Source organism: Rutilus rutilus, assembly GCF_951802725.1.
Source record: "Rutilus rutilus genome assembly, chromosome: 22".
Taxonomy (NCBI): domain Eukaryota; kingdom Metazoa; phylum Chordata; class Actinopteri; order Cypriniformes; family Leuciscidae; genus Rutilus; species Rutilus rutilus.
In genome coordinates this window covers 17,432,375-17,447,174 of record NC_140227.1, presented here as the reverse complement: position 1 = coordinate 17,447,174, position 14,800 = coordinate 17,432,375, and the positions used below count along the sequence as shown (strand labels likewise).

General features: G+C 37.0%; 1 protein-coding gene across 8 annotated transcripts in view; it reads right to left on the bottom strand.

The window, feature by feature from the left end:
• magi1b (membrane associated guanylate kinase, WW and PDZ domain containing 1b) overlaps positions 1–13,403 on the bottom strand; it is a gene marked incomplete at its 3' end in the record, with an annotated part of 137,367 nt that extends 123,964 nt beyond the window's left edge. For all 8 annotated transcript variants that reach the window (XR_014625932.1, XM_084396112.1, XM_084396114.1 and 5 more), the window contains exon 1: positions 12,581–13,403. Coding sequence is in view for 7 of the 8 variants with exons in the window: in XM_084396112.1 (XP_084252238.1) it covers positions 12,581–12,878 (298 nt within the window). The remainder of the gene's footprint in view (positions 1–12,580) is intronic.
• Positions 13,404–14,800: the final 1,397 nt, after the last annotated feature.

Here is a 14,800-nt window from a genome sequence, read left to right as displayed (position 1 = left end):
GGTGAGCAATTAATGACAGAATTTTCATTTTTGGGTGAATTGACCCTTTAATTACGCTTGACCCTATTATGGGGACCGGAGTGACTTACAAAACACATAAATGTGATACAGTCACTACATTCGTCTGGCGTACATTTCAGTCTCCAATCTAATGATTTAAAAAGGGTGAAATAGTCATTTAGGCAATTCAAATGCAGGACTATAAGTTTCTTGATAAAAAAGATCTTCAAATGCAAACTAGTGTAAAGATTTACAAAACTACTATGGCCGCATGCTCGTGTTTTATGGTAGTTTTAATGAATAATAACATCAAGATGATTTTATTCAGTTGAGTTCAAATCAGCCACATTTAGTGTTATCTAGATGTCATTTTATCTATTGATTTTAAATCTTCAAATGATCTTAAAAATGTAACTTGAAATTAATCTTAAAATTTAAATTAAATGTAATTATTACAATTAAATAAAAGTATTAATATGAAATTAAATAATCATTAATATTAAATATGAAATTAAAATTATTCAAATTAAATAATTCATTTCAATTATTACAATTAAATTATTAAAATAAATTACAATTTAATTTAATTTAATTATTAAAATTTGATTAAATTATTATAATTCAATTTATATTATTAAAATGTAATTTAATTATTAAAATTTAATTACATTTCAGGTCAAAGTGTATCGCATCCAATCTTACATGGTCATCTAACCCACAAAGATCTACATATGGTGCAATAGATTGTGCAGCAACGGATATGTTGAATTGAAGCTGTCATTATGACACTTAAACAAAAACGGTTCGCTTCCTGAACTTACTTGCACCTGTAAACAGGTGGAATGAAGATATGTGTCGGTTTCACCCCAACCTGTCTGACAGGTCCCGCCCAGAGAGCAGGTGTGTTACATACACAGTCAGTCCACAGTTTGCTGGTGGAACAGTTTTGTAATCTCTGGTTTTCAGGATTGAATTTACAGTAGTGCTGGTCAGAGCCAGTGCAACGTCACAATCTACTCCCCATTACCTCCATTTGAGGCTTAAGATTAAAGGATGAGCCAGTGGAATTCAGTGGTTTATATTTAAATGTTTAAGTACAACATCTTAGCAAAGTGTATCTGCTTCAAAGCCATTTTGTAGAGTGCAGCTTCCAGTACAATATATGTGAACTATTAAGCACAAGAGACAAAGCTAGGACAGAAAACCAGAGATAACATCAGAAGAGACTGGTCAGACGAGATTCCTGAAGTTCCAGAGCGCGTAGCGCAAACAGAGGCCATGGAGACGCATAAACATCCAACAGAACATTCTAGAGCTGTTTTACTGTGTTACGCAAACAGGTGAAGTTTCTGGCACTGTGGATATTTTAGTCAGCCATTTCTCATTTAGTTGCTTTAAGAAGCCAAACTTCAGAATCAGGTGTCAACTCAAAGAAATAAACCACGCTAAGATTTTTCCAGAAACAAAGTCTAGGACACGCACAGCAAAAAGTGAAGAGGAAACCATATGACAAACACAAAACGGTAGGAAGTAATGGAATCAGGAAATGATACTGAGGAAGTGACATTGGTCAGGGCTAAACAGCAGAAAGGGCTCATCATGTTGTCTTTGACTGGACTTAAAACTTTCCCAGCATCTGTGTTTCACAAGCGCTGCAGTATCTGAGTCAGCAAACAGTATTAAATTGAATGCAACTTATGCCAAACATTTTCCCCACCTCAGCTCTTGAACTTTAGTCAGGGTGTATTTCAGCAAAGTACTAACAAATTGACTTACAATACCATCAGAGACTTAGTTAAAGCCCTTTAAATATCTAAAAGCCTCTACATTATTCATTATGCTCTATATATGGATTTTTACATTTTTGCACATCAAAAATTTATCTACAGTTATTTATGAGTTGCAGAACAATATTACAGAAAAATAAATGAAATCAACTGACGGAAAAAGCATAAATGGATAAATAAATTAATAACTAACATTTTAAAAACAATTATGAAGCTATTATTTTAGTGCTGTCAAATCGATTAATCGTTGTGATTATTTGAATCTACCATAAAAAGTTTGTGTTTACATAATATATGTGTGTCTGTATATATATTATTAAATTTATATCAAATATGCGTCTGTGTGTGTGTGTTTGTGTGTGTCTGTGTGTGTGTGTGTGTAATATATATATATATATATATATATATATATATATATATATATATATTACACACACACACACATTTCATTATATACACACACATATATTATATGAACAAATTTTTATGTTAGATGCGATTATTCACGATTAATTGATTTGACAGCACTAATATTTATTGATTATTAGCGCTATTTAAGGGACAGGAAATTACAGGGGAGACCAATAATGGGATTTGGACACAATGCAGGCCAGACTCAAACCAGAATTTCTCATATGAGCACCAAAGCTCAACGTGACCAGGATTTTTATAGTTAAATTAAATCCAGTCCACCTAGCCTGCATGTCTTTGGCCTGTGTGGGGAAAGAAAACGCAAACTCCCCACAGAATGATACTAAGGATACTCCTCAATGATACTAATTATAGTAATAAACAACTAGGCCAGAGCTCCAACAGAGAATTATATTTTTTACACATATGCGGCAGGACTCAAACCTAAATTTCCCATATGCGCACCAAGGCTCAACGTGACTGGAGCACATATGTGGCTAACCACTAGGCTCCAACAGAGGCCTATGTACGAACAGATGAGGTAATGCGTGAAACTGGATGTTTACTGACACACTAAAAATAGGATCCCAGTGTGCAAGAGGGGATGGAGGGATAAAGTTAAATGAAAAAGGGAAAAAAGGAGGATATGCGATGGGGACAGAGAAAATGAAGCGCTGAAAAGAAAGAGTGAAGGAGAGATGCTGCAGTCTGCACTTTTCAAATGAGGACAATGCGCTCCACAGAGACATCTAATTGCAATACCTGGCAACAGGACTTATTCAATTAGGTAATGTAGGAAAGAGTCTGCGTGTGTATATGAGCCCACCGATGAGATGAGGTCAATGTAAACTTCTCCAAACAAAACATGCTGAGAGAGGGTAAAATATAAGCAGCAGAAAGCCTTCATAAAATGAAAATATAGTTTACTCAAAAATGAATATTCTGTCATTTCTTGCTCATGTCGTTCCAAAACAGTATGCAGTTACCTTTTCCCTTACAATGACATACAATACAGTTCATAACGATCACCTTTGTGAAGCTCTAAAGTGGACAAAAAAAAACATAACTATAAATGTCAAGTGTTCTGAAATTATACGATAACTTATGAGAAACAGACCAGAATCGCATGGCTGAATTAATCGGATATGTGAACTAGTTCATAGGAAGAAGCACTTACCCAGTTGATTAGTAAAAAGGTCAAATGTCAGCTGTTTAAAAAAAAAAAAAATTACACATTTTGAAAGTCATGTCTCAAAACCTATTTTGAGAATGACCCCTAAAGGATCTGAGAAATGTGCAAATGTGAGAAAGAACTACTCAAATTCTCCTCCCTAATCCGAGTGACTCCTAAGAATCAGAACTTGTCTCCGTCTTTGTAATTGACCTAAGAAGAAAAAAAACTTCAAAGTCTGAACTATTTTTTCCACCACAAAAAAGCGACAGATGGAGAGAATTGGTTCGTCATGCCTCTTCCTCCCTTCCTCTCAGAGGTGCTGAAGACAACTTTGTTTTCCTTCCATCTGTAATGAAGGAGAAGAGGTCTAAAGCATGACGCTAAAGAGGAAAAAAAACCTTCCTAAATGAAAAACAGACAGAAAAAGAAAAAAAAAAAACTGCACCGCAAGGCAACTTTAGCCCTTTAGCTTAGCATAAATTATTCCCGCCCAACTATCCACAGAGAGCAAAAGAGGTGCAGATTCAAAAAATGGCTACCAGACTCCAGGAATGGCCTCCTTTAAAGCTGTCGGTGCAATTACAGGGCATGCCAGTAAATCAGTGCCATACAGCCTAATTTAAACTGACGCTGCTATATTAAAGGGTTAAGAATAGCATCAAACGTTAAATGCACCACCCTCGTCTTCACGCTTTTCTGCCACGAAGTTTGAGGAAGAGAGATGGATAAAGTAGAAGTGAGAACGCAGAAGGACTGGTGGTACAACAATATTTGAAGCAATTTTGAGTTTTCGTTCGACATTAAGACTTGTACGTCGGCCTGATTATGTTTGCGCTGATATTTGTTTCAGTTTGCTGTATATTTATTTATTTGTTTGTTTATCGTTTATATTTATGTCCTACATTTTAAGAATATATTTTAAAAAATATATCTAATCTGAATTTAGCATCAGAATTATCTATTTTATTACATTAGATTAACATTTTGATTCTTTGTTTAAAAAAAAAAAAATTATGTTACCTTGCCAAACATGTTTATTTTTTAGAAATAATATTATTTTTTAATTTGCAGCTCCTAAGTTCCAAAATAAAATATTTATTTCACCAGAATATTCGAAATGGTTACGGTTAATTCAATGGCATTGTGATCCCGTCACATAGTATAAAATTACTCATGCCGAGGCTTAAAATTAAATTAAAATTAAATGAACAGAGATAAGATATGACAAATCGGACCAATGAGTGTATGAGTACATGACAAAGAAGAGAGAGAAATTACCCTGCTGACTTACTGCAGGCAGAATATGATGGATCTCAACAGACAATGTGTGCATGTGTGCGTGCGTGTGAGCACGCGCCTCTGACCCTGTCAATTGGGCCGGCGCTGTGCTCACGCGGTCACATAAACGCCACTCAAATCACAACACCATGACTTCAGTTACCATGGCGAGAGAGACAGCCAGAGACACAACGGAAGAGCATGTAAAGTCTAATTAATGAAGATGAACAGCGAAAGAAAGCAATTAAAAGGGTGTTGATAAGAGGTACAATGTCTCTTTCTCACACTTACACAGCAATAAAAGACACAAACAAGGAAAATACTGCACAGAATCCAACCCAATAAATTAGTACAAGATTGCACACAAATGGGGATAATGACAGATGCCCTGTACAGTGGCTGTCAGGAAAAATCCTAATGTAAACATATGGCAGCCTCACCTCCACAGCTGCGTTCTGTCAAACACACACACACACACACCCCTCCTCCGTCCCACCATAAACATGCTAACAAAAGGCATCAGGACGGTTTAGACAATCGACACGCTCCAGTCATTACATTCGGCACCACAAGTGTTTCGAATCACGCTGGAAACGTAGCAGATGTAGGCTTTCGCAATTCAAATTGAAGATCTGATTTGTTTGGAAATCAAGAACGGCGTGTTACTGTGTGAGAAGTGAATTAAAAACAATTACTGACAAGAAGCGATCACAGCTAAATTTCTTTGATTTGATAACTGAAATGCAGAAATGGTTATTTATATCGGAGGCGGAATGTTCCGGGAGAGTTTGTTGTGGGAGAGATTCCGACTTCCTTCTGTAAATACTAACACATGGTTATTATATTCAATAGCTTGATGTGTTTTCCCTTCCGAAAGTGGGGTGCATCCTTCCACGGGTGGGTGTGTGTGCGGTTGGGTTGGTGTTTATGTGCCTCCTGTTGAAACATCAGTCTCTGTCTCCGAACCAAACTCCTTTTCAAGCAAGTTTTTAATTTTTTTTAAGTTAACAATAACACTGCCAGACACAGCAGTTCCTAATTTTGAGAGTAGTATACTGATTGTACGAAGCTAAAGGGAGCTTTTGAAATCTATATGACATTCATGTGCATCAAGACACTATTCTGATGGACCCTGAGGAGATATTTTGATATATTTTGGGAATGTCTATAGAAAATCAGAGAACAAAACTTAATGCATACATGTAGGTTGCATTAATTTACATTTTAAATCTCTGGAATTGAGCATTTTGGAAGAAAACGTACTTGAAAAGAGCAGGAGCAAAGTGATTAGCTCATGCATGGCTCTCTTACATGAAAAGCACAATAAAAGAAGGCACCAAAGAAGGATCCATGGGCAGCCGCCGACCATATCGGACGCCGGAGTGGCACAGTGTGTTGTCTGTCTGCTATTGTTGACAACAAAAGCCTGTCTAAATCCTCTTGAACTAGTCTGACCCCCTCCGAACTCTCTGCCAGACACCCCATACTCTTTTTCTTGCCGTCTCTCTTTCAGTAATAAGGCCGTACCAGAAGAGGCAGAGAAAGAAAAGGCCTCTTCTTTAATGAGATCTGTGTATTCAGACCCCTGGGCTTTGGCTGAACGGAACCGTGCTGTAAAAACACATCGTGCTGGACACACACAGCAACCTCTCCAGAGACCCTGGGATGATGAAGCATAATCCAACTGAATATAACAGGGTATTCGTTTAAAAGTTCCAGTACACATTTCTTTATAGTACAGACAATCAAATCTAACAGAGTTTCAGTAGCCATATGGCTTGTATGCTATAAGCAATGTGCACTGTAGGAATACTTATTGTAAAAAGCAATAGCATTCTCCCAATACTCCAAACAATGGCAGTTTCTAAAGAATTAATAAGATGAGTGTTCATGAACCACAAAACGGTAATTGGTGACTTCTGGGATATAGGGAATGATTGACTATTCACACAGGACTATCCCGAGGTTAAGTTCATTTTAGTGCCTGTGTGAGAGACTGCTCTGAAAATCATCAAGAAAAGAGGGCAACGACAGCAGAGCCGTGGCTATGCATGGCTGATCAGAACATCTGATGTGCGCAAGTATGTTTCTGCAACGTTTCTCCCTGCAGGAGAAGCTATCAAATCGTGCTTCCCTGCACTAACCATAGTCTCTCACAGACGTCACTTAAACATAATATTATCTGAAGGATATATTCTCCAGGTTTTTCCAACTTTCATCAATGTCCAAGTCTGTAGTGTGTGATTTAAAAGCAGGGTTGGGAAATGTTTTTCTTCCTCAAAATTAGAAAAAGAAACATTCATCGAATCCGAATCATTAATTTCTTATAATTCCCATCCTTAAACAAGAGTTTTATTATTGCAAGATAGGCCGGATTTCAGCTATAAACAGGGGTGCACATAACTGGGTCTGGTTCTCAATGGAGCACTTAGAGATTCTGCTTGTTACTCCCACTTTACGCGGCACACTTATCCTACAAGCTGTAGTCATCACTTTCTGCTGTCCTCACTATCTTATTCTCTCGAACATGGTAAATGATGATGAAGGTTTTTTTTTTTTTTTTTTTACATTAACGACACTGACAACAGCTGGAATATTAGGCTGCTGTCACTTTAAGGCCGAATGCACGGACCGAATACTGACACACATCCGGTTTCTTTCTCAACTGATCACTTATGACATAACCGGGAGAATACTTGCAGAGACTTTTGTATGTATGTATGTATATGTGTCCGTTCAAGCCCAAAGCAAACAGGACCAGAGATGGAGAAAAATCCTACTCCAGTAACTAAACTTTTGAAACTTTTGATTCCCAGATTAACAACTGACAGATCAGAATTTATTCAGCCATCCAGCAAAAGAGTAATGTTCTAACAGCCATCACTCACTACAAGCTTATCTGCTTATTCAGAAATCACATTCTTTCAGTTCTTGTCTGACTAGGAGATCTTCGCTGGCCGAAGAGAGACCAACTGTGACAATTAAGTGCCTAACTAATGGAAAATTGGAGCAAAAAAACAAACAAAATCTTTCATAAGCAGTAACCAAACTTGCATGGCTTGCTGGATGCCTCGACCGTGACGTTGTGAAACATGTGGGGCAGCATCACTGACTGAAAGGTGACAAAAGCTTTAAGAGGATTGCAATGATTGCTTTAACAATAAACAAAAGTTCTATTTAAGCTCAGATTAAACTGAAAGAAAAAACAACATCCTAACATAGAGAAAGGGACCAGATAAGAATGAGAGGAAAAAGAAGATATCAGATTTCATAGGTTTTAAGTTGTTTTGAATCAGTATGTTTGAGTATGTAAATGCGATATCTTGAGAAATGTGACAGGCAAAACAAAGACGAAAGAGTTTTATCTAAGAACCACCCCAAGCTTTCCCCAGAAACCTCTATTGAGACAGGTAAGCTGTTGACACATCACTGAGCACACACCAGCCCCAAGTATCTGACATTCTGCTGAATGTTTGCTCATCTCTTTGGTAACCGGGGCTTCAGATGAATGGAAGTAATCACTATGACCTCCAACACTCACACACAAAACTTAGGTAGTGTCACATGTGAAATGTAAAGATATAAAGATACAGATGTGAGAAAAAAAAAAAAAAAACATCACAAATGTGAGATATAAAGTCCCAATTGTGAGACATATAGCTGTAATTGTGAGATAACAGTCAACTGCAAGATATAAAGAAATAAAGTTAACTACAAAAAACTACGCTGCACTACAGAAGTCACATATCGGAAAAAAATATTCGCAATTCTATGAAAAACTTGAAAAGAATTAAGAACTGTGCAATATAATGTCACAATTGTGCGATATAAAGTCCAAACGGAATGAAACTGTTAGAATTGCATGAAATAAAGTCACAATTCTGAGAAAGTCACAATTAACAACACAATTTGCTTCATGTCATGCATCACACAATGAGTGTCTTTTCAAACAGAGAAAGCAACAGTTTTGTGAGTCTGAGAGCAGAGGGGGAGATCTCAGATAAACACCTCACCTCACATGAGTATGTGTCCCCTTGTAAAAAAATAAAAATAGCTCTCTGATACTGATACAGTAAAATCCAATTTGATCTGTGAATAAGAAATTCTTTACGGCATCCTCCACAGGTCAGTCACAAGACCCCATTAGCCCAGTTGGACTGAAGTTTTCCCTGTGGATACATGAGGGGGGAAAAAGCACTTTTACCCTGGAATGGTCATTCTGTACAAACACTAGTGTAACCAATTCCACTTACTAACTTATATTATTAAAAAAATGTCAATGATTGAGTGAGAAGAAGCCCAAGCCCCTGTTGATTCATGTAAGGACTTGTGCTTATCAATGATATTGGCATCAATGAACTTAAACCGAGCACATCGCAAAAAAAAAGACGCTCGGTCATAAAGATTTGTGCTCCACAACGTCAAGAAAGCAGTCCTTTCCTATCCACGCATGGTGTACAACTCCTTGTCCAGGGTCTTGTTATAAGAAACACAAAAACACCTTCCTGAGCTCAAATTCACAGTTCCTCAAAAGTGGCACGATCTGAACTATATCAGAACTGTTTCAGTTGTGTTTGATCAGGTTTCCAGGAAGGTAGATCCCCAGGAACAGGATTAGGCAACCCTGCCTTAATCGTAATGTACATAAACTGCTGTTGCATAACCATAGGTGGATGCACAAACGTGCGGTTGAGATCATTTGGTTATTCATTCACTCCTTTATTGTCCCTTCCTCTTTTTGAGGCACTGAAAGAATGGCTAGCTTTCCTTATTGTTTTAAGTTGTTCCGGCTCACCGACTGCGATAGGAAGCATGTGGGTTCCTCTCTTTCTCCTGAAGAACACAGATGTTTAAACTGAACTCAGGAAAAGGAAATAAACACTTCCACATGAAATCTACCCACTGAGGCCTCCACCCCTCCCTTAAGCTAATTTACACTGCCGTAAATCTATCAGCCGGCCATATAAAAACCTACAATATGTATATATGAAATGGAATTGTGTTTGATATATGTGAAAAGCATCAGGACTGATATTTGACTGTGTAAACAATAAAAATGGATGCGGAACGTAAGGGCAACAGCCTCGACAGCCTCGACAGCCTGATGTGATCCAGATACTGAATAACTTCATGCTGGTAACCTCTTGACCACTGGCTTAATGGCATTTCACAGTCCTCTTTCTAATGGTTCAGGGTAGATTAGCATGATCCATGTGCAAACTGAGGCTGTGAACATGCTAAATACATTACACGCACACATGCGTTTTCTCCCCAGGCACTGCCTAATCCAGCTCGATGTCAAATCCCACACAGAAGCACCCAGACAGAGGGATGTAGAGCAGTGTGTCATTCTCCCCTTCAGATCTAGGATCAGCATTTGTTTACAATGAGAACAGACATGGGAGAAATCTGATACAGGATAAATTGTCCTACTGTGAAATGCATCATGATAACAAGTCAACGGTCTGGAGTCTGGACGGACGTTGTATGCACACATTTACAGCACGACAAAAATTTGCCATGTAAGAGTTTTCACAAAAAAAATAGAAAGAGAAAAATCTTTTGATTTGAAAATATAATTTAAAATACATAGCCTATTCTTATAAATGTACTATTTGTATTCATGTTTGTTTCATATGGCCTGAAAAATGATAATACTATTTTCAGTTTCAAATTACTCTAAAAATGTCATGTGGTATAAGTATAACCATCAAAAAGTTATAGTTTTCCTTGAAACTTGAACACATGCACACATCTTAATCAATATATTCTAGAGATGCACGATATATCTGCTTTATATCGGTATTGTCCGATATATGTCAATTTTTAATGTTATCGTTATCGGTCCAATAAGAAAATTTGGCCGATAATACTGATATATTAAAGCCGATAAATAATGGATTACTTCCTTCAGCTGAGACGCTTCAGATGAGCACTGTTTGCCACTTCAAAAAAAGAAAAATACAGTTAAGCGCAACATGTGCAGCACAAGTCTGTCATAAGCTACATCAAATTATAATGAGAACATCATAATTGTGTGCTTGGGACATGACTTTTAATGGTGAGACTTTTGTTTTTGTATTCAGGCTCTCAAAAGTTATTTAAAAAATTGGATTTAAATTTATCTGCCAATATATCGGTTATCGGCTTTCAAATATAAAGAATTATTGGTCATTGGTATCGGACAAAGTTTTCATTTGGGTGCATCCCTAATATTTTCAAAATAAATTTTTCGAAACATTTCAGAATGTGAAAAATATGGCATTATTTATGTTTTTGGGAAGTCACACTACATGATATTTTACAACCTGAACTAACCTTGCCTTATAACTTTAATTTGGCGGATAAAACCGTTTCAAATATTTTAATTCAGAATAGCAAAACACGCCCATCATAGAAGAGCCCATCTATTCAAGTCATTGTATATACAAATTGCATTTCATGACCCATACAATGACCCATGAATCTTTTTACGTTTTCCCCACTTTAAGACGTCCATGACTGCCATCCCATGTAACTTTCAGCTCAACTCCACTGAGTCGCTGCTATGTTCTCAGCTGAAGAGGCTTGTTCCATCAATCAATACAACAGCGTTGAAAGGTATTGCTATTACATATTACCTCCAGAGAGAGCTGCCGGGGCACAGACCGTTAGTGAGGTCACCACAGGACTGAGAGTCTTAATGTAAAAATCAATGAAGATTAATGAGTGAATTTGTTGAGCGCTGCATTAACTGTGCCGAAGGTTATAGATGGGCTGTGTGCTCATGATTAGACACTGTATATAATAATGTCCCACACAAATGAACAAGGCCACGTGATGAAGACCCACAGGTGCTTACATGAACAAGAGTCTTGGTCCACAAGAAATGCACTTCAAGCTCAGCTTAATGCATTTCATATCAATTATTCATCCTGCAAGTCTGAAGAATGGGAGAGTTTGAGATCATCAGCTTGTTGAGACAAAAAAAAATGACTTTTTGTTCACAAACTCACTGAAACACAGATGGCATTTGTTGCCAAAAACATTTTCATAATTAAGGCTGGATACAACAAAGAATTCCCAGACAGCATGATAGATTATAAACAGTGAAACTCAACACCAGAATGTATATGAGGAGAATGTGTATGAGAGAGAGTGAGAGAGAGAGCTGGAGCCTGGCCCAGTGGTGCTCTGGGAATGCAGTCCGAGTTGATTGGCTGGTTTCCTGATATTGTCTGAAGTCATTTGGTGAAATAGGCAGAAGCATAACTCAAACCATGTGATGAGGCAGAGCCCTGTGGGGAGTCACCACCGCTTCAGCACAATAGACAGTCTGTAGTGCCTTTACCTGGGAATCACGGTTCACTCATCAACTCCTCATAAAGGAGTCAAGTGGAAAAAAAATTACGAATTGGCTTAGAAATGTGAAGAACTGCATCACATGTGATTTTATTTAATGAGTCGTGCTTTAAACTTATCAAAGCTACAAAGGGTGTTCAGCATTATCTGACCTTGTGTGAAATGGATTTTGTCAAGTTACACTTATTGCAACTTAAACTGGGGCAAAAAGTTTCACCATGCTTAAGAATAGAGATTAGGCTACATAATGTCGAAAACAAAGATGAAAATGAATGTGCAAAATGCATAAATGTAATGGCATAAATAAATAAAAACACTTCTACTACTAATGTTGCTGTAGCTCAGGGCTTTCCTTAGGGAGGAATGTAAAAAAAATGGACTTGACCAGTGAATTTTAGCAACAACTAAGATATATAATGTAGTTATTATAATTGTTGCAGTGTAGTTATTTAGTATAGTTTCAAAAAAGAAATAAACCCATTGGTTATTGGAAAGCAATTCGTTGATTGGTTGATTCCTTGATGATTTGTTTACAGGAAATGCATCACATGGGAAAAAAACAAAAGTGAGATCAAAGCACTCTTCTTACCTTGCCTCACAGTTTTCAACCTAATAGGTCCCTTGCAGTTCTTGATCACTGTCAGCACATCATATAGAGGCAATCCAGAGACAGAGAGCGTCTCCACTTCCAGAACTAATTCCCCCTCGGACACTTTCCCATTTCTGTACTGTACGGCATTCCCGTTAACGTGTCCGATATAGGCGAACTCCCCATTCTCCGCACCGCCGAGCAGCTGCACGTTCAGCTCGCCACGGGCGTCCTTAGAAACCGTGCACTCGTTAACTTTGGTGGTCCAGTGATTCTTTTTCTGTACCACTTTGGACATGATGAATCAATCAAAATCCGTCCAGAAACAGGTGGTTCCGCTGACAGACGAGAAAACGAAATAGTTTCATAGAATGAAATATCCCTCGCACGCGCTGTAAAGTTTCTTTTCCGTCCCCTCGGTCATGAATGCAGCTTCCTCGCAGCCCAAAAAAAGAAAAAGAAAGAAAAAAAAACAAAATCAAGCCATTGTCCGGCTGTTCACTAAATGAAATTCCCGGTCCGACCGCTTCCCTAATTAGCCTGTATTGTTTTCCTCATCTTCTTAACATCCTTCCCCCTTTAATCCTCTTGGTTGCGCTCATCTGCTTGTGTTTTAATTTCATAAACCTCTTTAACTACACTTCTTTAAGTCTTACGCTTAGTTTAATATATTCTAAAACACTTCTAAGTACAATTCCCGCAGCTTTCCTTGGTACACAGACTGTGTTGGTGAGCGTTTCCTCCTAGTTCACGGCTCCTTTAAACAGGTACAGCGTTGACGTCTGTTGTCATACATTTCTCCTGTCCTGTTCTGCCTGTAACTAAGCGTAACTTGCGCGCGTGCGCACTATTTCCCTTCGGACTCTTGAAGGGAATCCTCTCTGCGCCCGTCACCAGGTCCTAAAGCCCGTCTAAGAAAAAAATGTATATTTACGAACCTATGCCGATTTCTGTAAACTCTTGATTAAATGTCTCTCACATTATAAATCGTACAAGTGCCGACAATAAATAAATACAAGCATCAACATTTATAAATAATCGTACCTGGACTGTATTCAAGGCTATAATCAGCAGCATATAAAGTTGGTTAATGAGATGAATTGATAACATCTCCAGAATCAAAGTAGGCCTACTGGGCCTGCCCTTAGCCATAAATCATGAAAGATTTTCAAACGTAGTTTTGTCTTTGTTATGTTTAAAACTTGCTGTTTATAAAGACAGGAATTGTTTAATTATTGCTTACACTCTTGCACAACAAGTTTTGTCGGTTTGCCCAAAGTGTCGGTTTGTGTAGAAATTGAATGGTTCATCCCATGAATCTTTTTAATCAGGTTCAACCTGCCTATCATGTCTATTGTACTGAAAGAATTGTCTGTCTATCTATCTATCTATCTATCTATCTATCTATCTATCTATACATACATTATGACAACTTATGTTTTTACATTTCTTTAATTCAATAAAATGAGTTAAGCAATTTTCTACTTTTTATGTTATACAACATTCAACTCATTTTTTTAAGTCAGTTTAATGTAATATAAATTGAAATTACTTAAACAACCAAGTTGATTGTATAGGCTACTATGTACTAAAAATAACACATAATAGCATCATGTATAATAATAACTCACAAACATATTAATAAATCACAATCACAATTAATCATAAGATTTTAAGAACATTGACACTCTTGTAACACAAATAGTAATTTGATTTTACCAGATTATTATAGTAAGAGCAGTCAGTTTTACCAAATTATTATTGGATTTAAGATTTTCAGTGGAATTACTGTAAATTTGCTGTATCCACAATATTATTTATAATATATATTTACAATACAACATTATTTAGCATAATATATGATAAATATTAATATATAGATTATAAAATTCATTCACTTATAATATATATATATATTATAAGTGAATGAATTTTATAAACTATAATATTCTATGTGTATTCTATGTGTTTTCTGTTTTGTTTTTATGTCCTCGTTATGTATAACGAAGAAGTGGGTGGCACTGGCAAGTTAATGGGGTATAGAAATTCGAAACTGATCAAAGAAAACCAATATACCCAGTATTGGATTGGCATCATTATCTGCAAGGCTGCAATATGGGTATTTGTATCGGATATGAAAAAGTGGCCATCCAGTCATTGGCCTGTACCAAAATGATTACCTTGATGAATCATTCTCTAACTTTTTATCTGTAAATGTAG